General features: G+C 41.9%; 2 protein-coding genes across 5 annotated transcripts in view; both read right to left on the bottom strand.

The window, feature by feature from the left end:
• The window catches only part of LOC135096297 (cilia- and flagella-associated protein 298-A-like), a 25,843-nt gene extending 5,119 nt beyond the window's left edge, over window positions 1-20,724 (bottom strand). The window contains exons 1-5 of one of the 3 annotated variants that reach the window (XM_063997689.1): window positions 20,590-20,724; window positions 9,228-9,366; window positions 8,757-8,895; window positions 5,137-5,233; window positions 2,813-2,983 (exon numbers count right to left, since the gene is read on the bottom strand). In XM_063997689.1, the coding sequence (XP_063853759.1) occupies window positions 2,813-2,983; window positions 5,137-5,233; window positions 8,757-8,895; window positions 9,228-9,366 (546 nt within the window). In that variant the 5' untranslated portion in view covers window positions 20,590-20,724. Of the gene's footprint in view, window positions 1-2,812; window positions 2,984-5,136; window positions 5,234-8,756; window positions 8,896-9,227; window positions 9,367-18,609; window positions 18,712-20,010; window positions 20,080-20,589 lie in introns of those variants that run through there. The other 2 variants (XM_063997687.1, XM_063997688.1) reach the window with 2 other exon arrangements.
• The window catches only part of LOC135096296 (probable chitinase 10), an 11,261-nt gene continuing 6,923 nt past the window's right edge, over window positions 20,663-25,000 (bottom strand). The window contains exon 8 of one of the 2 annotated variants that reach the window (XM_063997684.1): window positions 20,663-21,298. In XM_063997684.1, the coding sequence (XP_063853754.1) occupies window positions 21,160-21,298 (139 nt within the window). In that variant the 3' untranslated portion in view covers window positions 20,663-21,159. The remainder of the gene's footprint in view (window positions 21,299-25,000) is intronic. The other variant, XM_063997685.1, reaches the window with a different exon arrangement.

The following is a 25,000-nucleotide window of genomic DNA, read 5'->3' as shown; positions in this document are numbered from 1 at the left end:
GCCTCAACATTGATGCTTCCGATATGTAGAATTTTACACTTTTCTATATTGAATCTCATAGGAGGAGGAGGAGGAGGAGGAGGAGGAGGAGGAGGAGGAGGAGGAGGAGGAGGAGGAGGAGGAGGAGGAGGAGGAGGAGGAGGAGGAGCAGAAGAAGAAGAAGAAGAAGAAGAAGAAGAAGAAGAAGAAGAAGAAGAAGAAGAAGAAGAAGAAGAAGAAGAAGAAGAAGAAGAAGTAGCTGTTGTTGTAGTAGTAGTAGTAGTAGTAGTAGTAGTAGTAGTAGTAGTAGTAGTAGCAGTAGCAGTAGCAGTAGCAGTAGTAGTAGTGGTGGAAGAAAAAAGAAGAAAGAAGAAATAGTTGCAGTATGGTGGTGGTGGTGTTAGTTGTAATAAACACACACACACACACACACACACACACACACACACACACACACACACACACACACACACAAAGACAGCATTTACACATCTGGATGGAGAAATGATAAAAGAATTGATAGTGAGCATGATGCACCCAAGACTGGAGTGTGCAGGTGTGGTGTGGTGTGGTGTGGTGTGGTGTGGTGTGGTGTGGTGTGGTCACCTAGAGCCAAGAAATCTTTGAGAAAATTATAAAGGATGGAAAGAGCAGCATTAAAGTGATCTCTGAGTCTAAGGGAACTACTGTACACAGCAAGAGTGGCAATACTGTGTCTTGTTATATCAGGAAAGAGGAGAGAGAGAGATGTCGTCTGATTATTGAGTGATGACTGGACAGGGAGGAGTTGGTGGACTAAAAAACTTGCAACAGACTTACCAACCTAACTTGACCTAACCATCTCCCACACTATCTATCCCCAACCTAACCTGACTAAGCCTCCCCCGCCTCCTCACCTCACCTAACGTAAGTCTCGAGGGGGCATGGCAGAAAATTGAAAAGGGATACTTGTAGAAGAGATGTTAAGAAACACAGCTTCCCGCACACAACTGTGGAGGCCTGGAATGATCTGGACAACAAATGAATTTATGACAAAGTTGCATCAAAATAAATATAGGGATGGGATGATGTGACCACAGCTCTCTTTCTGTACATACACACACACACACACACAAACACACACACACACACACACACACCTTACCTTTAGGATTAATGTCAAGTATTTCCCCACCCCCAATGTACATTTTCAGTTTGTTGACTGCCTAAAGAATAAACCGTTTATTATTATTATTATTTTTTATGGAGAGTAAGAATAGTGTTCTCATATTTGGATGAAGGAACGATAAAAGAGTTGATGATTTCCATAAGACCAAGAGTGGAATATGCAGCAGTGGTGTGGTCTCCTCATGCAGAGAGGAATGTTGCAAAATTAGAAAGAGTACAAAGAGCAGTCACTAAGATGGTTCTGGAGTTGAGCAAGTCAACCTACGAAGAAAGATTAAGAATGTTGGAAATTCCTACCCTTGAAAATAGGAGAGAGAGAGAGATTTAATAAACATCTATAGAATGATAAATGGTATGGAAAATGTGGACAAAGAATGTTTTATAAAAGTAGACACACAGAGTACAAGGGGACACAGTAAGGTGAAGAAAGTTAAGTGTAGAAGAGACATCAAGAAGTATAGTTTTCCTGACGGAAGTGTGAACAAATGGAACGAACTCAGTGAAGACGTTGTCAATGCTGTAACTGTCCACGCTTTGAAGACCAAACTGAACAGACACAGAGACGGGATGCCTTGAGATTACTCCCCTCCCGTGAACCACAACTAGGTAAATGCAACTAGATAAACACAACTAAGTAACTACACACACACATCCTGTAGGACAGTCATCAGTTAGGACACACACACACACACACACACACACACACACACACACACACACACACACACACACACACACGTGAAGAGTGAAGAATTACTGTGAATTTGAATTAGTGTCAGTGATAAGGTGTCCCCAGAGGTACATGTAAGAAGGAAGAATAATCTAGTGAGAAACACAAGGGCATCGTTCAACCATCTGGATGAAGAGATGATTAGGAATTTAACTGAGACAATGATAAGATCTTGTTTGGAATAAGCAGCAGTGATGTGGTCCCCCAGCACTAAAAAGTCATAAAGAAATTAGAGAGATTACAACAAGTGGCGACAAAGTTGCCTCAAACCCTCTCAGACCTTATCACATGAAGAGAGACTAAAGAAACTGAACCTGCACAGCACGGGAGAGAGAAGAGAGAGAGAGAGAGAGGGGTGACCTGACTGCCTTATATCAGAGTTTGTTGGGTTGTGAAAAACTGGAGTGATTTCGTGGCGAGAGACTTTAGAACAAGAGGGCATGAGAAGAAGGTGAAGAAGGGTGTGTGTGTAGAAGGGATATCAAGATAACAGTTCCCGCAAAGGACAGCAGGAGTCTGGAATGAGACGCAGAAACAAGTAGTAAGTGCAACAACTGTACAGGATTTTAAGGAAAAACTGCGCAAGAGTAGATAGCCACATGGAACACCACAGGCTTACACCCCCTCCTCCAACCACAAGTAGGTACACACACACACACAAAAAAAAAAAAAAAAAAAAAAAAAAAAAAAAAAAAAAAAAAAAAAAAACAAAGCCCTTCCCCTACATAAACACACAAAACACAGCTCCCACCTACACACACACACACACACACACACACACAAAAAAAAAAAAAAAAAAAAAAAGTCCCTCCCCTACATACACACACAAAACACAGCTCCCCCCTACACACACACACACACACACACACACACACACACACAGGCTCCCTCCCCCCCAAAATTACACACACAGCCCTGCTCCCCCCACACACCCACCATCTTGCCAGCCTGTGTGCCCTCCAGTCTCTCTCTGCTCTCTCTCTCCTCCCTCACTGGGTCGTGGGGGGGCAGGCCGGCTGGGTAGGCCATGGTCACTGCCCCCCCAAGCAGAGCCAGGGCGTCCTGTGGGTGGCGGAGGGTCATTGGAGTCCCGGCCTTCGCTAGTTCCTGTAGGGGGAGGGGATTTTTTTTAGTTAGGTTAGGTTATTTTTTATTCATTCATTTTTTCTTATTAGGTTCGGTGAATGTGTGAGTGAGGTTTGGTTAGGTTAGGCTGTTAGGTTGATTTGGTAGGTTAAGCTTGATTAGGTTAGGTTACGTTAGGCTGTTAGGTTAGGTTTGTAGGGTAAGCTAGATTAGGTTAAGTTAGGTTGGGTGAGGTTAGGTTAAGTCAGGTTAGGTTAAGTTAGGTTAGGTTAGGCTAAGTGAGGTTAGGTTGGGCTAAGTTAGGTTATGGCAAGTTAATTAGGTTAGCTTAGGTTAGGTGAAGTCAGATAAGGTTAGGTTAAATTAGGTTAGGTTAGGTTAAATTAGGTTAGGTTAGGTTAGGTGAAGTCAGATAAGGTTAGGTTAGGTTAAATTAGGTTAGGTTAGGTTAATTTAGCTTAGATTAGGTTAGGTTAGGTTAATTTAGGTTAGGTTAGGTTAGGTTAAATTAGGTTGAAAAATCTATTGCAAGTTTTTTTTAGTGCTCTCACTGCTTCCAGGCCTCATGCCCACCCAGCACCTCTCCCTCCCTCCCTCCTTCCCTCTCTGGTGGTGGCGGTGCAAGCAATACTCTGCTTTGGAAGTAATGTTGTCCCTCCATTCCTTATGATCAAACTTTTGCATTTATCTATCTATGTATGGATTTTTCACAAGCCTATTTATTGCCAATCTTTTCTTATTCCACTACTCCATACAATCACCTTCTTTCTCCCTTCTTCCTTCTTATAATCACATTTACTTATCTATGTATCCTTTGGTCAAGTCTGTACAATTATTTACCATCTATTATTCTGTTAACTACAATTATTTCCTTCCTTCTCAAGCCAGTATTCAAATATACTCTCTCTCTCTCTCTCTCACACTACGACAATTTTCCAAGGCCACAGAGATGACTAGCCAGGTTGTCAAGTGTTTCTCCTGTTCATAATATAGAAATGTTGTTAATCTGTCACCACAACCCTAAAAACACCCTTAAAAACCTGTGTCACTTCAACTACAGCCTTTGGAATATAGAAATGTTGTTAATCTGCCACCAGAACCCTAAAAACACCCTTAAAAACCTGTGTCACTTGAACTACAGCCTTTGGAATGTAGAAATGTTGTTAATCTGCCACCAGAACCCTAAAAACACCCTTAAAAACCCGCATCACTTCAACTACAGCCTTTGGAATGTAGAAATGTTGTTAATCTGTAACCACAACCCTAAAAACACCCTTAAAAACCTGTGTCACTTCAACTACAGCCTTTGGAATGTAGAAATGTTGTTAATCTGCCACCAGAACCCTAAAAACACCCTTAAAAACCTGTGTCACTTCAACTACAGCCTTTGGAATGTAGAAATGTTGTTAATCTGCCACCAGAACCCTAAAAACACCCTTAAAAACCTGTGTCACTTCAACTACAGCCTTTGCAATGTAGAAATGTTGTTAATCTGTCACCAGAACCCTAAAAACACCCTTAAAAAAACCCATGTCACTTCAACTACAGCCTTTGGAATGTAGAAATGTTAATCTGTCACCAGAACCATAAAAACACCCTTAAAAACCCGTGTCACTTCAACTACAGCCTTTGTAATGTAGAAATGTTGTTAATCTGTCATCACAACCCTAAAAACACCCTTAAAAACCCTGGTGACTGATTAACAACATTTCTACATTCCAAAGGCTGTAGTTGAAGTGATGCAGGTTTTTAAGGGTGTTTTTATGGTTCTGGTGACAGATTAACAATATTTATACATTCCAAAGGCTCTAGTTGAGCTGATGCAGGTTTTTAAGGGTGTTTTTAGGGTTCTGGTGACAGATTACCATTTCTACATTGTGAACCAGAGAGACATACTTGAGAACCCAGCTAGTCATCTCTGTGTCCTTAGAAAAGTTGTAGAGAGAGAGAGAGAGAGAGAGAGAGAGAGAGAGAGAGAGAGAGAGAGAGAGAGAGAGAGAGAGAGAGAGAGAGAGAGAGAGAGAGAGAGAGAGAGAGAGAGAGAGAGAGAGAGAGAGAGAGAGAGAGAGAGAGAGAGAGAGAGAGAGAGGAGAGAGAGAGAGAGGAGAGAGGGGGGGGGGGGGGGGGGGGAGGGATAGGTCCGAGGGGTCTGTTGCTGTCCCTGCCTTCCCTACCTTTGACACGAGACCCTTTGCTTCCCGCACTGCATCAAGAAGAACCTTCCTTATCTTCTCTGTGGGTTGCCTGCCACACCGCCGCCCTGTGGGATCCCTGTGGGGGGAGAGGGGTAGCAGTGTAGTAGTAGTAGTCTGTCAGTCAGTCGGTCGGTTAGTAGAAGTAATAGTAGTAGTAGTAGTAGTAGTAGTAGTACTAGTAAGTATGTCAGTGAGTCAGTAGTAGTAGTAGTAGTAGTAGTAGTAGTAGTAGTAGTAGTAGTAGTAGTAGTAGTTGTAATAGTAGTAAGTATGTCAAGTGAGTCAGTAGTAGTAGTAGTAATAGTAGTAAGTATGTCAGTGAGTCAGTAGTAGTAGTAGTAGTAGTAGTAATAGTAGTAAGTATGTCAGTGAGTCAGTAGTAGTAGTAGTAGTAGTAGTAGTAGTAGTAGTAGTAGTAGTAGTAGTAGTAGTAGTAGTAATAGTAGTAGTAGTCAGTAGTAGTAGTAGTAGTAGTAGTAGTAGTAGTAGTAGTAGTAGTAGTAGTAGTAGTAGTAGTAGTAGTAGTAGTAGTAGTAGTAGTAGTAGTCAGTCAGTAGTAGTACAGTAAAATCCCTCTTATCCGGCATCAATGGGACCGTTGACATGCCGGATACTTGAATATTGCCGGATACTTGAATAGAAGTGAAATTCTGTCCACAATGACCAGCCTACACTCACGCATCTTACCATAACAAAGATCAGCTGATCTGATCAGCTGCTTAAGTGTAAGCACAACACACTTCCTCTTTTCTACAACTTTAGGCATGATGAAGGCGTCAGGCGATAAACAGTGCACACGCAGGACTGAGTCACTGAGTAAACACAGTGCAGTGGGCCGCGGGTGGCGCGAAGCAGTGCGCTCTGGTGGTGAGGGGACAAAGTATGCCTCGCCCGGGAATTTTAATTGATTTTATGAGTACACATTGATTTTTTATTGATTTTAAGGCTCGGGGGAAAATGTGCCGGATACTTGAAGCTGCCGGATCCTCGAATGCCGGATGAGAGGGATTTTACTGTAGTAGTAGCAGCAGTACACAGGAACACAAGGGTTGGTGCAGGAAGCCATCAGGCCTACACGTGGCAGTCCCTGTACAAAACACACCTGCCTTGCCTATTTCTGTCATTCCCATCCATCCATCCATCCATCCATCCATCCACCCACACAAGACACAACTTCACAGACCACAACAACAAACAAAATTGGCAAAAAAAATAATAAATAAAAAACTAGCCAAAAACTCCTTCATTAACAGAAAATGTCAAAAACTTTCAAGATCTCACTCCCCTCGTGATTTCTGGCATCTAGCCAAAAATATCTCCAATGACTTTGCTTCTTCTTCTTTCCCTCCTCTACTTCAACCAGATGGCACCACTGCTATCACATCTATTTCTAAAGCTGAACTCTTTGCTCAAACCTTTGCTAAAAACTCTACCTTGGACGATTCTGGGCTTGTTCCTCCCTCTCCTCCACCCTCTGACTACTTCATGCCTCGTATTAAAATTCTTCGTAATGATGTTTTCCATGCCCTCGCTGGCCTAAACCCTCAGAAGGCTTATGGACCTGATGGGGTCCCTCCTATTGTTCTCCGAAACTGTGCCTCCGTGCTTGCACCTTGCCTAGTCAAACTCTTTCAGCTCTGTCTGTCAACATCTACCTTTCCTTCTTGCTGGAAGTTTGCCTACATTCAACCTGTTCCTAAAAAGGGTGACCGCTCTAATCCCTCAAACTACCGTCCTATTGCTTTAATTTCCTGCTTATCTAAAGTTTTTGAATCTATCCTCAACAGGAAGATTCTTAAACATCTATCACTTCACAACCTTCTATCTGATCGCCAGTATGGGTTCCGTCAAGGCCGCTCTACTGGTGATCTTCTGGCTTTCCTTACTGAGTCTTGGTCATCCTCTTTTAGAGACTTTGGTGAAACTTTTGCTGTTGCCTTGGACATATCAAAAGCCTTTGATAGAGTCTGGCACAAAGCTTTGATTTCCAAACTACCCTCCTACGGTTTCTATCCTTCTCTCTGTAACTTCATCTCAAGTTTCCTTTCTGACCGTTCTATTGCTGCTGTGGTAGACGGTCACTGTTCTTCTCCTAAATCTATTAACAGTGGTGTTCCTCAGGGTTCTGTCCTGTCACCCACTCTCTTCTTATTATTCATTAATGATCTTCTAAACCAAACTTCTTGTCCTATCCACTCCTATGCTGATGATACCACCCTGCACTTTTCCACGTCTTTTCATAGACGTCCAACCCTTCAGGAGGTAAACATATCACGCAGGGAAGCCACAGAACGCCTGACTTCTGATCTTTCTAAAATTTCTGATTGGGGCAGAGCAAACTTGGTATTGTTCAATGCCTCAAAAACTCAATTCCTCCATCTATCAACTCGACACAATCTTCCAGACAACTATCCCCTCTTCTTCAATGACACTCAACTGTCCCCCTCTTCTACACTGAACATCCTCGGTCTGTCCTTTACCTATAATCTGAACTGGAAACTTCACATCTCATCTCTAGCTAAAACAGCTTCTATGAAGTTAGGTGTTCTGAGACGTCTCCGCCAGTTTTTCTCACCCCCCCAGCTGCTAACTCTGTACAAGGGCCTTATCCGTCCATGTATGGAGTATGCTTCACATGTCTGGGGGGGTTCCACTCATACTGCTGTTCTAGACAGGGTGGAATCAAAAGCTTTTCGTCTCATCAACTCCTCTCCTCTAACTGACTGTCTTCAGCCTCTCTCTCACCGCCGCAATGTTGCATCTCTAGCTGTCTTCTACCGCTATTTTCATGCTAACTGCTCTTCTGATCTTGCTAACTGCATGCCTCCCCTCCTTCTGCGGCCTCGCTGCACAAGACTTTCTTCTTTCTCTCACTCCTATTCTGTCCACCTCTCTAACGCAAGAGTTAACCAGTATTCTCAATCATTCATCCCTTTCTCTGGTAAACTCTGGAACTTCTTGCCTGCTTCTGTATTTCCACCTTCCTATGACTTGAATTCCTTCAAGAGGGAGGTTTCAACACACTTATCCACCAATTTTTGACTACTGCTTTGACCCTTTTAGGGACTGGCATTTCAGTGGGCATTTTTTTTTATTAGATTTTTGTTGACCTTGGCCAGTATCCTTCCTACATAAAAAAAAAAAAATAAATAAATAAAAATAAAAATAAATAAATAAATAAATAAATAAATAAATTATATATATATATATATATATATATATATATATATATATATATATATATATATATATATATATATATATATATATATATATATATATATATACTAATCTCTAAGTCCACCCACATCTTACAACACAAACACTCCTAGTCTGTTACAAATGAGCCTTTTTTTTTCAGAGTTACCTAATTAAAGCACAATGTTGGTTAGCACCCTTTTCATGTATGTCCCTTTAACTTATGTATATCTAGAACACCATTAGTATTATCATCAGTGTTTTGTGACAAGGTTCACAATTAGACTTCAGGTGAGAGAAGCAAGACTTTACAACTACTACTATTATTACTGAACTAAGTGAAGCAGGTAGGGACACACACATACACATACACACACACACACACACACACACACACTCACCTGTTCTCCACCTCACCACCACTAGCCACACTCTTCTCTGCCCAGTCATCTTTCAGGTTTAGTTCCTCAATCTGTTCATCAGCCAATCCCTGCATCTCTGGTGGAAGCGAAGGGCCATACTCTGCCAGCTGCTCTATGTCTGCCGGAGGAGAGGCTGTCAGGGTGTGTGAGAGTGTGTGTGTGTGTGTGTGTGTGTGTGTGTGTGTGTGTGTGTGTGTGTGTGTGTGTGTGTGTGTGTGTGTGTGTGTGTGTGTGTGTGTGTGTGTGTGTGTGTGTGTGTGTGTGTGTGTGTGTGTGTGTGTGTGTGTGTTTGTGTGTGTGTGTGTGTGTGTGTGTTTACTGGTAATTTAATCTATCTTTATTAATTTTCCTCATTCTCTCTTTATTCATCATCAGCGCGCACACACACACACACACACACACACACACACACACACACACACACACACACACACACACAGACACACTTACCAGCACACAGCCGCAGGACCTTCAGTGTTGCATTGTGGAGCTGCACCACTCTCTCCAACACTTCACCCACACCCGTCGACACACCCACCTCCAGAAGGAACAGAGACTCCTCGCCACGCTTCACATGTAGCAACACCATCTGTGGGGTGGGTGTGATGGCTTAGGTTTGGTTTGGTTGTTTGAGAATACTGGTTAACTCAATGAAGTGGCAGAGATGAGAATACTGAGGTGGATGAGTGGAGTGGTAAGAAAGGACAGAATTAAGAATAAAGTCACAAGAAGCACCGTTAAGGTAACACGTGTGAGTAAGGTGCAGTTGTGGTTGAGATGGTTTGGTCATGTTGTGAGGAGAGAGGACGGGAGTTGTGAAAGGCAGATAATGGGCATGAAAGTGTGCAGTAGGAGGAAGACAGGAAGACTCTGGATGAGAAGGAAGGACTGTATTGTGGCAGACGGCAGGGAGAAGAACATGAACCTTGAAGTGGCAGAAGACAGGGTTAGATGGAGGAGACTTATCAGAAACAGCAACTCTGCACAGAAATTGGATAAAGATGCTGCAGAAGAACAAGAAGATTAACTCTTGCATTGGGGAGGTGGACAGAATAGTGGTAAAAGACTGAGAATACTGGTTAACTCTTGCATTAGGGAGGTGGACAGAATAGTGGTGAAAGACTGGGAATACTGGTTAACTCTTGCATTAGGGAGGTGGACAGAATAGTGGTGAAAGACTGAGAATACTGGTTAACTCTTGCATTAGGGAGGAGGACAGAATAGAGGTGAAAGACTGAGAATACTGGTTAACTCTTGCATTAGGGAGGTGGACAGAATAGTGGTGAAAGACTGAGAATACTGGTTAACTCTTGCATTAGGGAGGTGGACAGAATAGAGGTGAAAGACTGAGAATACTGGTTAACTCTTGCATTAGGGAGGTGGACAGAATAGTGGTGAAAGACTGAGAATACTGGTTAACTCTTGCATTAGGGAGGTGGACAGAATAGTGGTAAAAGACTGAGAATACTGGTTAACTCTTGCATTAGAGAGGTGGACAGAATAGTGGTGAGAGATTGAGAATACTGGTTAACGCTTGCATTAGGGAGGTGGACAGAATAGTGGTGAAAGACTGAGAATACTGGTTAACTCTTGCATTAGGGAGGTGGACAGAATAGTGGTGAAAGACTGAGAATACTGGTTAACTCTTGCATTAGGGAGGTGGACAGAATAGTGGTGAAAGACTGAGAATACTGGTTAACTCTTGCATTAGGGAGGTGGACAGAATAGTGGTGAAAGACTGAGAATACTGGTTAACTCTTGCATTAGGAGGTGGACAGAATAGTGGTGAAAGACTGAGAATACTGGTTAACTCTTGCATTAGGGAGGTGGACAGAATAGAGGTGAAAGACTGAGAATACTGGTTAACTCTTGCATTAGGGAGGTGGACAGAATAGTGGTGAAAGACTGAGAATACTGGTTAACTCTTGCATTAGGGAGGTGGACAGAATAGTGGTGAAAGACTGAGAATACTGGTTAACTCTTGCATTAGGGAGGTGGACAGAATATAACAGAGAATATAGTGTTGTGCAGTGAGGCTGTGGGGAGGAGGAGAGGCACTGCTCTGTGGGACTTAAGACTCTCTTAGTATAAACTACTTGGCCAGCTTGCACACAACATGTTCTGTGGTGAAGGTAACTCTTCAGGCAACCAGGAGTGGCACTGTCTGCTCCACCACCACACACAACATTCTGCCACCACTAGAACAACACACTTCCTGTCATGCCACAGCACACACCATCACTACACAGCATGAGGCACTACACAGCACATCCTTTACATTTTCAGCTGTTTTAGACAGAGGTGTTGAGTTTGACAGCAATCTAATACAACTTAGTGTTTTCGCTCCTTGATTTTTTTTTGCCAAGATTATCAGTAAATTTATTGACCCCTATCTTCATGCTTGTCTCTTAAATAGTTCCTGGGATCAGGGAAACAAAATTAACTTGCTATTCTTTCCTCTCTCTCTCTCTCTCTCTCTCTCTGTCACTGCAAACTTTTCCCACACTTCTGGCTGTCAGCAGGTGACCTCAGCATCTGGTTCAGTCTTCACTATGGGTCTCAGTTTGGCCACTCTCTCACTCTCAGGAAGGGCACAGTTTTCACTATCTATACTACCCACCTCTGTTATAACATTCAAACAGTCACCAAAGTTTTCATTCTTTAGATATTACAGTGTGTCACAAATATAGAAACACAGGAACACGAGGGTTGGTGCAGGAAGACATGAGGCCTACACGTGACAGTCCCTGCACAAGACACACCTGCCTATTTCCATCCGTCATCATCCACACACCTGTCCAGTCTTGTCTCAGTGTTCTAATGGTCATACTCATTAATCACATCTGTATAGAGACACAACATACCAGCTGACACATTCCCCAGGTCTACACAGGTGGTTCTGATATCACACCAGAGTCTGTGGTTGGGGCTGCTGCACAATTACATCCCTTTCCAGCCCTGGGCCCTGATAAAGTGCATCCATATTTTATAAAGACAAGTGTTGAGTATGTATCTTACCACTCTGAAGCTTATTTATTAGAAAGCATATTTAACAAGTTGTCTTGCTGCCCTGTGAATAAAATCATTAGTTGTTCCAATTTTCAAGAAAGGTTCAAGAGCACACCCACTTAGCCCTGGAATGGTGGCGGCAGATTTGGCAGACAGTAATGGTACCGTCATTCCATTTGGAGCAAAAAAAAAAAAAAAAAAAAAAAAAAAAAAAAAAAAAAAAAAAATATATATATATATATATATATATATATATATATATATGAAATATCTTTACTGAATTACACTGGATCAAATTAAAAATGAATAAATCAATAAATAAAATAATACTAATACAATAAAAACAAAATCGTACAAATGTGTTGTCATATTTAGTTCTCATGATTTACTTTAAAATTTTTATTGAAAAAAATATTGGCTTTGGTGTGCTGTGTGTCAACAAGAGTCCTTTGAAAAGAAAAGTAAGAAAAAGAACATTCTTGAGTTAAAATGGTTGGTGTTTGTATAAAATGATGCGTAAATGTTGCCGTGCATCCCAACCTGGTGCTCTTCTCATCAATAAATAAGTAAATAAGTAAACAGAAGATGTCCACCCACAACTATTGACTGAGATAACTTTTCCTTGAATATAACACTGGAACCATTTATCAGAAGGTGATGCACACACCACAGCCTCTGCCTCCCACCTGTGGTGCTCCCAACACTTGGAAATGACCAACACAGAAGAGAAGTGCCAATAAGTAAGACACACTCATAGCGTGGGAGAGAACAACTACAGCAGGACTCTATCAGATCCCACTGAACATATTTACCAAGAGTCACAGGCACCAAGGCCCCGTACATCATGTGTACAGGTCTGTACACAATCTTTTCCCCCACGTAAGTTCAGAAGTAATTATATTACATAAATGGACTCCACCTGGCGTCACAGCCCTTGAGTATAAAGGAGAGAGCAGTGCCAGCGGTGAGCGCGGCGAGCACCATCATTCCCCTTCCAGACCTGATGACAGACTGCCGCTGGACTGCTCCCCGGGACCTTGGAACGATGCCCGCGGGAAAATGATGCGTTTTTCAAAATCACATAATGTGTGACGGCTGGGGGAGTGACGGTGCCATTGGAGGGTTGACCTCTGCTGTGTGTAACACCGGGGAGGAAATGATCACTAAATCATTAAGTGACCATCTTCAAGATAACAATGTGTTTTTGCAGGACCAGCATGCTTCCCGACCTGGGAGACCGACACAGGACCAGTTGTTGATGGCTTACAATGGTACCACTTTGGCACTGGATCTTGTAATGTCTGTTGACCTGATTTTATTTGACTATTGCAAGGCTTTTAATGTTGTTAACTGTGATATTTTGTTGGACAAGTTGGCACACCTGGGGATAACAGGTAGTTTTATTTTGGATTAAAGATTTTCTTACAGATCAGGTAATGAATGCAGCATTGACCCACACCAAGAGTGCAGATAAGCAGGTGTGCACTGGAGTCCCTCAGGGATCTGTTTTTGGACCACTACTTTTCTTAGTATATATTAATTTTATCAGTAGCAACATCACAGGTTCTACCAAGGTATTCGCTGATGACCTCAAGTTACACATCACTACGGAAGCAGGTGCACAACACGACACACGAGTGCAGTGTGGTCCTGCCACGGGGACATCAGCACACTCTTTCAGGCATCAGTCTTAGGGACTCACTTAATTCTTCAAAATGTACACCTCTATGACTGACTCGAAATAATACTTGGTGGGGTGGGGTGGGCTGGGCCACGACGCTCGTTACCTTGTTAGTGATGTGTCTCTCCCATTTAAAACCTGTGCTGTGGACCTGCATGTGTATATTGATGATAAACTAAAATTTCATTACCAGGTATCACCACAATGCATGAGGCAGGAGCGGTCCAGTCAGTGCAGCAGAAGGCTATCACACAATGCATGAGGCAGGAGCAGTCCAGTCAGTGCAGCAGAAGGCTATCACACAATGCATGAGGCAGGAGCAGTCCAGTCAGTGCAGCAGAAGGCTATCACACAATGCATGAGGCAGGAGCGGTCCAGTCAGTGCAGCAGAAGGTGAGGGACAAGCCTCTGCAATGCCTCCCACTGTTCTTCTTTTGTTCATTTTTCTTATTATGTTTTGTATGTTTTGTTTTTTTCCTGGTTTTCTTTACTTTTCCTTGTTTTTCACTTTTTCCATTTGCCTTCCGTTATGTTTCACTTCACAAAAAATGTCACAGTATTTATGTAATTATCATAAATTTTCCATATTCTTGGTTTCCTTTGCCTTTTTATTCCAGTTACTTTTCATTAAATTCTTTTGAGTTTTGATTTTGTGTGATGTGAGTTTGCTAAATGCCAACATATCACTAAGCTACATCAGTGTTTTCTATATCTAGTAGAAAATCAAACTTAGATTTAATATCATGGTACTGAGGACAGTCCAAAAGGAAATGCTGTGAGGTTTCCGTCCCCTGACCACAACATGGCCACTCCTCTGTCTTCCTCTGCAATCTGTTTCTTCAATTTAAGGTTGGTGTGTTTGTTCTTCCTCTAAATAATAATTTACTTCCTCCTGTGTTGTCTATCCAATTTTCTCCTACATTTTTCTTAATCTTTTCATACACACTCAAGGTTGTCCGTTGCATTGCGACGTCCACTTCATTGAGTCCCATCTTTTAATCTTATCTATGATGTTCTTTGTCTTGCTTTCTGTGTCTGTGAGTGTCATGTTAATCTCCTTCATATATTTCTTTAATTAATCTATTTGCTGTTTTCCTTTACATATTCTAAAGCAAATATTTCTCTACATAAATCATTTCTATCTTCCTCTAATAAATGTTTTGCAAATAATATTTCAATCTTCATGTCTCTGGCTCTGCTTGATGCAGCTCCTTCTTCTCCCCTTAAGGCACTGCTTGCTGTGTGTGTGTGTGTGTGTGTGTGTGTGTGTGTGTGTGTGTGTGTGTGTGTGTGTGTGTGTGTGTGTGTGTGTGTGTGTGTGTGTGTGTGTGTGTGTGTGTGTGTGTGTGTGGACTTGTAAATGACTCCATACAGAATATTCAGTTTTTTGTAGTTTATTTAAGTCCTCTTCATTATAGTCTAAAATTTGAGTAGCATAAATAATAATAACAAATCCAAGTCCTTTCCGGTGATTTTTTCCAATTAATGATCTGTTACAACATTCCAGCATTTTTTCCACTTAAATCTGTTGCAACAAGTTGGTGTAGTACTGCATGTCATGTTTGCTTGGTGACTTGCCCTGTTCATTCTGTCACCTTTGAAGCCTGCATGACGTTTCTTTCATTGGTCATTGTCACGGCAAGACAAGTCATACTACTGCACTCTTGTATGTTTTCAGTCTTTTCTGATTCTTCCTTTTCATTAAATATGATCATCTTACTTTTATCTTTATCAATAGTCAAGCTGATTGTCTTACCTTTCTCTTTACTAGACAGGGTGGAATCAAAAGCTTTTCGTCTCATCAACTCCTCTCCTCTAACTGACTGTCTTCAGCCTCTCTCTCACCGCCGCAATGTTGCATCTCTAGCTGTCTTCTACCGCTATTTTCATGCTAACTGCTCTTCTGGTCCTGCTAACTGCATGCCTTCCCTCCCGCGGCCTCGCTGCACAAGACTTTCTTCTTTCTCTCACCCATATTCTGTCCACCTCTCTACCGCAAGAGTTAACCAGTATTCTCAATCATTCATCCCTTTCTCTGGTAAACTCTGAAACTCCCTGCCTGCTTCTGTATCTCCACCTTCCTGTGATTTGAATTCCTTCAAGAGGGAGGTTTCAGGACACTTATTCATCAATTTTTGACCACTGCTTTGACCCTTTTATGGGACTGCCATTTCAGTGGGCATTTTTTTAATTGGATTTTTGTTGCCCTTGGCCAGTGTCCTTCCTACACACACACACACAAAAAAAAAAAAAAAAAAAAAAAAAAAAAAACCTCCTGTGCTACTCTTTGTACTTGTTTTTATGCTTTGGTTGGCCTGTGTCTCTCAGTGTGCCGGCAGTAAGCCATCATCTGCATGCTGTACTACTGGCATGCTACAATTCTCATTCTTAAAGCCACAATTATGAATGTGGAGTCTCTTTACAATTTCACATGTTAGGAGCAGAAATGTAAGAGGTGATACATTACACCCTTGCTTGATTCCATCCATGATACTAAGAGTTGTTTGTTTATCTCCACTAACATAGAAATTTGTCTCATGGTTAGTGTATATCTTGGCAATGGTACCAGTTATCTTTGGGTGTGCCCTGTGTGCCATCAGTGTCTTCATTAAGCTTGCTCTATCCACAAAGTCAGAAACCTTTTTATAGTCTGATGGTTTTAATAATGTCACTATTAGTTTCTTTTTCATTATGTAGCTTTCTTTAGCACAGTATTTAAATGTATACAAGTTATCATTTACTCCTCTTCTTTCTGTAAATCCAGCTTGTAGTTCACTTCTATCATTTGTCGTTGTTGTGTTTGGTCTTGGTATTCCCGCGACAACCTTGTGTGGTGTGCTGGCAAGTGGTGCTCAGTGGTCTCAGGTCTGCCACTGTACCTTTACAATGTGTGGATATTAATACTGTATTTGTTACTTCCCAGCCGTCACTTACTTGCTCTTTATATAAACTGTTATTACAGCAGCTTGTGAGTTGTGGGATGCATTTATCACCTACTTCACACAATCTTGAATAAGTGATTTAATACCATCTGGTCCTGGTGCCTTGTTATTTTTAGTTTTCCTCAGTTATTTTATTGTTTTTTTTTTATTTCCACCTCTGTCATGCAAACTTCCTCCTTTTCCTCCTTTCCCAACTCTGTATATGAGGAGCTGCGACGTTACAAATGTTCCAGTGACCGGTGCCTGTATCTGTAACATGTAAGTGGTCCTCAAATGTTCTGCGTCTTTATAACATCAATTCATAATCTTGTTTAACGGCTACACTCCACACGTCATTTATTTTGTTCACTCTTATGCCATGTACTGTGCTCCAGGAGTCATCTAATTCTCTTCCTTGTTCTTCCTGGCTAAGTTTTTCACCATCACTGTTATAGAAGGTGAATTCTTTATTAATGGTTTTCCCTTGTGCTTCCCGATCCTTTTCCCTGAGCTTCTTTGTCTTGTTTCTGTTGTTTCGTATCCTCTCTGTTTTCTTTTCCTGTTTGCTGGTTGCATCTTTTATTAGCATCTCTACCTTCCATTTCTGCTCCTTGTGTACTTCTTTCTTTATCATTTAGGTCTTTCTGCTTCCTTTGTTGCAGTGTGTTGTCTTGCTGGTTCCTTTCTTTGCATCCTCGTCATCCACACTGGCTCCTCCTCATTATCTACCTGCTTCACCTCTTGCTTTATTTTCTCTCTCATGTTATTCTATCAGACTTTTCAACAAGTTTCAAAATGATCTAAGTCATTAACTTTATTGTTTGTTACAGTTATTTCAAGTTCCTTTAAATAATTTTTGTTTTGTTTCCTCATTTATTTTCAATTAGGTATATTATTTCTTTAATGTTATCATATCTTTTTGTAAGTGGAGTAATTTTACATTGAAATATGCACTAAAGAGGTTATGATCAGACAGGTCTAATTTTTCTGTGTTTTCGTCAATTACCACGTTTGCAAATCTGTCATGCATACTTTTACTAACAAGCATAATGTGAATGGCACTCACATAATTTTGGTTTTACTTGTGTGTTTACACCACAACAACTTGGATCTCCATTCAGTAATGTTAAATTTTTCAGTTATCTAATTTGTTACTCTTTTTCCATTTTTGTTCAGTTTTTGTTCTCCCAGAGATTGCACGTGGCCAGTGAGTCACCCACGAGTGCTGACAGCGACCCTTCAGATCTTTGAAGAATGTCATTAATTTCTATCTCCAGCTTCTTGTTTCTCTCATCATTTGTTGACAGGTGTACCAACATAATAATAAATGAAACTGTTAATTTCACATTTTTCCTGCAATATGTCTTTGTTGACTGTTTATTTTTTTCTATTTGTTCACCATCACCTTGCATCATTAAAATTGTGAGTCCACTTCCTTGTCTGTATTTTTCCTCTTGGTATGGATGAGTGAGTGTGATGTTCTCTCTTATGTCAACTATTTTTTTGTGTTGTTTGTTATGCACATCACTGTGTTATTGTTTATTACATTTTTCTATTTCTAGCAGTTTTGCTTGACTAAGTCCTTCAATGTTTATTAAACTTATTTCTAGTTTCTTATGTTTAATATTACTAAGTAGAAAAAAAGATGTAGCTTGCTGTCCTCTGCCAATGTAGCAACCCTCTTCACCGTTGCCTCTCTTCCTCCCTAAGTCCTCTCATAACGTTTTGTTCCTCTTTCTCTTCTGGTCAAGGTGGAGCAGTGACAGCACGTCCAGGTGTTTCATCTCTTGAGTCTTTGATCCTTTTTTTCCTTTTTCAATAATTTCCCATTTTGTCCTGACATCACTGACCTGCACCACCAAGGGTCAAGCTATTCTTAAATCTACAATTAACTGTGATTGTTCCTTCATGGTTCTTCTTTCCACCACTCAAACACGCTCATTATTGCAGTGTGCATCTTCTGTGTGGAATTTTGTGTATGTAGGAGATGTCAAGCAGTCAGAGTCACTACAGAGATGGACAAGAGAAATGTGTGATGGACAGCTTGACTACTCTCACACAATAAAACTTAACTTGTACTCAGTCTTAACTTGTACTCAGTCTTAACTTGTACTCAATCTTAACTTGTACTCAGTTTTAACTTGTACTCAATCTTAACTTGTACTCAGTCTTAACTTGTACTCAATCTTAACTTGTACTCAGTCAAGGGCAGAGTACTCACACAGGACATCATTAAATATTGGCAGATTTCTCACAGCCACTTGTCAGTCTCTTGGGGTGACTCATTTCCAGGTCCCTGGTTGAGGTGCACGAGAGGCCACGACTGTAAAATTGGTCACATCAGAACACAACTTGAGGTGCAGAAAAGATTTATTAGTATGAGGCACGAGGACCTGTGGAATGCATTGCGTTCTGACCTTGTTGGCTGTGTCAATGTGGTTACATCGAAGCATGAACTTGCAAATTATCTATGAAACTTACGTTTTTTAATGTGTATGAACACCTCACTGTCGTCAATGAAAACCTGCCACTGCTGCTCACCATCTGACCAATTGTGATATTTCTTTTATTTATTTTTTTAATCTCAAGTATTTAATTGTGGTGGTGCATCAGCAGGACACGGCTTCCTGTTTCCCATGATTTGATGTGTGGGGAGGGAAGCCCACCAGGTAAGGAGTCTGTCACCTCAGCAAATGACAGAGTAATAATTGCCTGAGCCTTCAGTGTGGTCAGTGGTGCAGTCACACGTGGTGCAGGCAATATATCTGTTCACATAGCAGTAAATTAAAGCACACACTTTATGCACACTGGCAAGAGAAAAAGTAACAGGAAGTGAAACATTGATAACAATCTGTCTGTCTGTCTGTCTTGCTGCCGAGACAACACTGAGAAGTGATGCTCCGGCATGTGCAATGGAAAGGCAGGGACTGAGGGTCTGAGGCACACTGGTGAAGGTGTGTTCGTCCGTGCGTGGGTATGTCACATGTTGTGCAAGCAGGAAATTAGCCACGGTGACTGGTTCCTTTGAGTGAGAGTGCAGCCGCTGGCCAATTAAAAAATACAGAATTACTTTAGTCGATCACGGTGCTCTATTTCACCCTGAGGAGGGAGAAGTGGCTCAATGTGAAATACTGGAATTATTCAGAGGAAGAAGTCTGCCTGTGGTGGGCGGCGCCTCCATTACTTCCCACGCACTGCCAGATTTTACCAAGAAAAATAAGGTGACCACTTCATATTCATCTCTTAGCCTTGACAGTTAGGTTAGGTTAGGTTAGGTTAGGTTAAGTTAGGTTAGCTAGGTTATGTTAGTTTGGTTGGGTTAGGTTAGGTTAGTTAGGTTGGTTAAGTTAGATTAGCTAGCTTATGTTAGTTTGGTTGGGTTAGGTTAGGTTAGTTAGGTTAGATTAGTTTGTTAGGTAAGGTTAGGTTAGGTTAGGTTAGATTTGTTTCATTATGTTGGGTTAGGTGGTGGTGGTGGTGGTGGTGGTGGTGATGATGATAAAATAAAAACTAATGATTTGTGGGAAAAACAACAAGCAGGTTAGTTCAAAACAGGCCGAAAACTACCAGAAAGAAAAGTTTCGTCCAGAATAGAGAGACCGGTGCAAGAGTAAATATTTACCTTGTTTTTCTTTTTTTCCTCCCTAACTGCAAGTATTTTACTGAGCTGGCACATCAGGCTTCCTGTTTCCCACCAGGTCAGGAATCTGTCACCTCAGCGAACGACAGGACTAACATTTGCCTCAGTCTTGAATCCAAATACTAAATGACTCTAAACAATTGTGAGGTTGTCATGGCAACACTACTACGAGGAGGAGGAGAAGGAGGAAGCAATAACAACATCAACTGTCTCCTGATATCGACTCATTAATAAATACACAAACTATATAATTTGAAGGTAATTTTTGTTGCCCTTCGCTGAACACACACTTACACAGATAGCCAAAGGAACACACACACACACACACAAACAAACACAGGCAGAAATACAGACAAACAAAAGGAACCACACAACAAAATCTTCGCGAACATCCTATAGTCCTCTTATTTCAACATCTTCCCACGCCCACATCACGCAATGCAGAGGATGGGCGTGGTTGACACCGCTGCCCACACACCTCACCCACGCCCACACCACGCCGCACACCCACCAAACTCCAAATAACGAAGAAAAAGCGAAAAGATATATTACTTTACTTACCCTTCACACGTGTCACTCTCCATCTGTTTCGGTTCACAAGACACTTCGGCCTAAGGTTGTTTAAGAAATCGTCTCTTATTTCTCGTTTTTATTCACAATCCTACGGCTGGAGTATCTTAAAACCTACAAGGAATTGTCTGAAAAAATAGCCAATCACCGGCTGAGCTTATTTAGGTATTGATTTGGTTTTGTTTGTATTGTCATGTGAGGGGCCGAGATGTGAATGTAAACACTAAGGGGTTGCTATGGTAACGCTTCAGGAGGAAGAAAAAAAAAAAAAAAGAGGAAGAACAAGAGGACGAAGATGACAAAAGGATGATAAAGAAATAATAAGAAAAAGAGGAAGAGGAAGAAAATAGGAGGAAGAAAAATGTAGACGAGAGAGAGAGAGAGAGAGAGAGAGAGAGAGAGAGAGAGAGAGAGAGAGAGAGAGAGAGAGAGAGAGAGAGAGAGAGAGAGAGTATCAAAACGACGTGTGTATGTGTGTGTTCAAAGTTGTAATGTATCGTAAAAAAATATATAAACAATACACTAACTAACCGTGTGTGTGTGTGTGTGTGTGTGTGTGTGTTATAGAAATCTCGCACTAGGGGGAGGCAGAAAGAGGGAGAGGTCAGGCTTGGTGAGGGGCGACACGCACTGCACAGCCCACGGCCAGTCACACAGTCCAGGGTCCTGCCGCCACAGCAAGCCAGCGGGACACGAGAATCTGAAAAAGTTGATGGACTGACTGACTGACTGACTGACTGACTGAAGGCGAAGTTAAAATGTCAATATGGAAAAATAAATTGATATCAAGTAATTGTTAAAGTTTAAATGATAAAACTTGCGATTGTATTGAAATAACATTGGTCCATATTCTGCAACACTCCTGCGCCGCATCTCCACTACATTGCAAAGGCTGTAGTTGAAGTGACGCGGGTTTTTAAGGGTGTTTTTAGGGTTGTGGTGACAGATTAACAAAATTTCTATATTCTAAAAAGGCTGTAGTTGAAGTGACGCGGGTTTTTAAGGGTGTTTTTAGGGTTGTGGTGACAGATTAACAACATTTCTACATTCTAAAAAGGCTGTAGTTGAAGTGACGCGGGTTTTTAAGGGTGTTTTTAGGGTTCTGGTGACACTACATTGCAAAGGCTGTATTTTTTATTTTTTTTTATGTAGGAAGGACACTGGCCAAGGGCAACAAAAATCCAATAAAAAAAAAGCCCACTGAAATGGCAGTCCCACAAAAGGGTCAAAGCAGTGGTCAAAAATTGATGAATAAGTGTCTTGAAACCTCCCTCTTGAAGGAATTCAAGTCATAGGAAGGTGGAAATACAGAAGCAGGCAGGGAGTTCCACAGTTTACCATAGAAAGGGATGAATGATTGAGAATACTGGTTAACTCTTGCGTTAGAGAGGTGGACAGAATAGGGGTGAGAGAAAGAAGAAAGTCTTGTGCAGCGAGGCCCGCGGAAGGAGGGGAGGCATGCAGTTAGCAAGATCAGAAGAGCAGTTAGCATGAAAATAGCGGTAGAAGACAGCGAGATATGCAACATTGCGGCGGTGAGAGAGAGGCTGAAGACAGTCGGTTAGAGGAGAGGAGTTGATGAGACAAAAAGCTTTTGATTCCACCCTGTCTAGAAGAGCAGTATGAGTGGAACCCCCCAGACATGTGAAGCATACTCCATACATGGACGGATAAGGCCCCTGTACAGAGTTAGCAGCTGGGGGAGTGAGAAAAACTGGCGGAGACGTTTCAGAACACCTAACTTCATAGAAGCTGTTTTAGCTAGAGATGAGATGTGAAGTTTCCAGTTCAGATTATAAGTAAAGGACAGACCGAGGATGTTCAGTGTAGAAGAGGGGGACAGTTGAGTGTCATTGAAGAAGAGGGGATAGTTGTCTGGAAGGTTGTGTCGAGTTGATAGACGGAGGAATTGAATTTTTGAGGCATTGAACAATACCAAGTTTGCTCTGCCCCAATCAGAAATTTTAGAAAGATCAGAAGTCAAGCGTTCTGTGGCTTCCCTGCGTGAACTGTTTACCTCCTGAAGGGTTGGACGTCTATGAAAAGACGTGGAAAAGTGCAGGGTGGTATCATCAGCGTAGGAGTGGATAGGACAAGAAGTTTGGTTTAGAAGATCATTAATGAATAATAAGAAGAGAGTGGGTGACAGCACAGAACCCTGAGGAATACCACTGTTAATAGATTTAGGAGAACAGTGACCGTCTACCACAGCAGCAATAGAACAGTCAGAAAGGAAACTTGAGATGAAGTTACAGAGAGAAGGATAGAAGCCGTAGGAGGGTAGTTTGGAAATGAAAGCTTTGTGCCAGACTCTATCAAAAGTTTTTGATATGTCCAAGGCAACAGCAAAAGTTTCACCAAAATCTCTAAAAGAGGATGACCAAGACTCAGTAAGGAAAGCCAGAAGATCACCAGTAGAGCGGCCTTGACGGAACCCATACTGGCGATCAGATAGAAGGTTGTGAAGTGATAGATATTTAAGAATCTTCCTGTTGAGGATAGATTCAAAAACTTTAGATAGACAGGAAATTAAAGCAATAGGACGGTAGTTTGAGGGATTAGAATGGTCACCCTTTTTAGGAACAGGTTGAATGTAGGCAAACTTCCAGCAAGAAGGAAAGGTAGATGTTGACAGACAGAGCTGAAAGAGTTTGACTAGGCAAGGTGCAAGCACGGAGGCACAGTTTCGGAGAACAATAGGAGGGACCCCATCAGGTCCATGAGCCTTCCGAGGGTTTAGGCCAGCGAGGGCATGGAAAACATCATTGCGAAGAATTTTAATACGTGGCATGAAGTAGTCAGAGGGTGGAGGAGAGGGAGGAACAAGCCCAGAATCGTCTAAGCTAGTAAAGTTTTTAGCAAAGGTTTGAGCGAGGAGTTCAGCTTTAGAAATAGATGTGATAGCGGTGGTGCCATCTGGTTGAAATAGAGGAGGGAAAGAAGAAGCAAAGTTATTGGAGATATTTTTGGCTAGATGCCAGAAATCACGAGGGGAGTTAGATCTTGAAAGGTTTTGACACTTTCTGTTAATGAAGGAGTTTTTGGCTAGTTGGAGAACAGACTTGGCATGGTTCCGGGCAGAAATATAAAGTGCATGAGATTCTGGTGATGGAAGGCTTAAGTACCTTTTGTGGGCCACCTCTCTATCATGTATAGCACGAGAACAAGCTGTGTTAAACCAAGGTTTAGAAGGTTTAGGACGAGAAAAAGAGTGAGGAATGTACGCCTCCATGCCAGACACTATCACCTCTGTTATGCGCTCAGCACACAAAGACGGGTCTCTGACACGGAAGCAGTAGTCATTCCAAGGAAAATCAGCAAAATACCTCCTCAGGTCCCCCCAACTAGTAGAGGCAAAACGCCAGAGGCACCTTCGCTTAGGGGGATCCTGAGGAGGGACTGGAGCGATAGGACAAGATAAAGATATGAGATTGTGATCGGAGGAGCCCAACGGAGAAGAAAGGGTGACAGCATAAGCAGAAGGATTAGAGGTCAGAAAAAGGTCAAGAATGTTGGGCGTATCTCCAAGACGGTCAGGAATGCGAGTAGGGTGTTGCACCAATTGCTCTAGGTCATGGAGGATAGCAAAGTTGTAGGCTAGTTCACCAGGATGGTCAGTGAAGGGAGAGGAAAGCCAAAGCTGGTGGTGAACATTGAAGTCTCCAAGAATGGAGATCTCTGCAAAAGGGAAGAGGGTCAGAATGTGCTCCACTTTAGAAGTTAAGTAGTCGAAGAATTTCTTATAGTCAGAGGAGTTAGGTGAGAGGTATACAGCACAGATAAATTTAGTTTGAGAGTGACTCTGTAGTCGTAGCCAGATGGTGGAAAACTCTGAAGATTGAAGAGCGTGGGCACGAGAGCAGGTTAAGTCATTGCGCACATAAACGCAGCATCCAGCTTTGGATCGAAAATGAGGATAGAGAAAGTAGGAGGGAACAGAAAAGGGGCTACTGTCAGTTGCCTCAGACACCTGAGTTTCAGTGAGGAAAAGAAGATGAGGTTTAGAAGAGGAGAGGTCGTGTTCTACAGATTGAAAATTAGATCTTAGACCGCGAATGTTGCAGAAGTTAATGAATAAAAAGTTGAGGGGGGTGTCAAGACACTTAGGGTCGTCGACAGAAAGGCAGTCCGACCTGGGGACATTTATGGTCCCCTCCCCAGATGGGGACTCCGAGGCTGGTGTAGGAGTCGCCATGATGATTTTAAAATTTTAGAGTGAAGGGTGTGTGTGTTATTAGGTGCTTGTAGTTTTGTGTGGAGGAACAGAGTTGTCTTTAGAGGGCAGGCTGTGACTGCCCCCTTGTGTTGTGACAGCTGTGACCTCACGTTCAGTGAGGTCACAGCTGGGTTTAATAAGTTCACAGCACCCCCTGTGTTTTTATGGTTATGGTGACAGATTAAC

The sequence above is a fragment of the Scylla paramamosain genome, unplaced genomic scaffold (assembly GCF_035594125.1).
Source record: "Scylla paramamosain isolate STU-SP2022 unplaced genomic scaffold, ASM3559412v1 Contig3, whole genome shotgun sequence".
NCBI lineage: Eukaryota > Metazoa > Arthropoda > Malacostraca > Decapoda > Portunidae > Scylla > Scylla paramamosain.
This window is presented reverse-complemented; position numbering and strand designations above follow the sequence as displayed.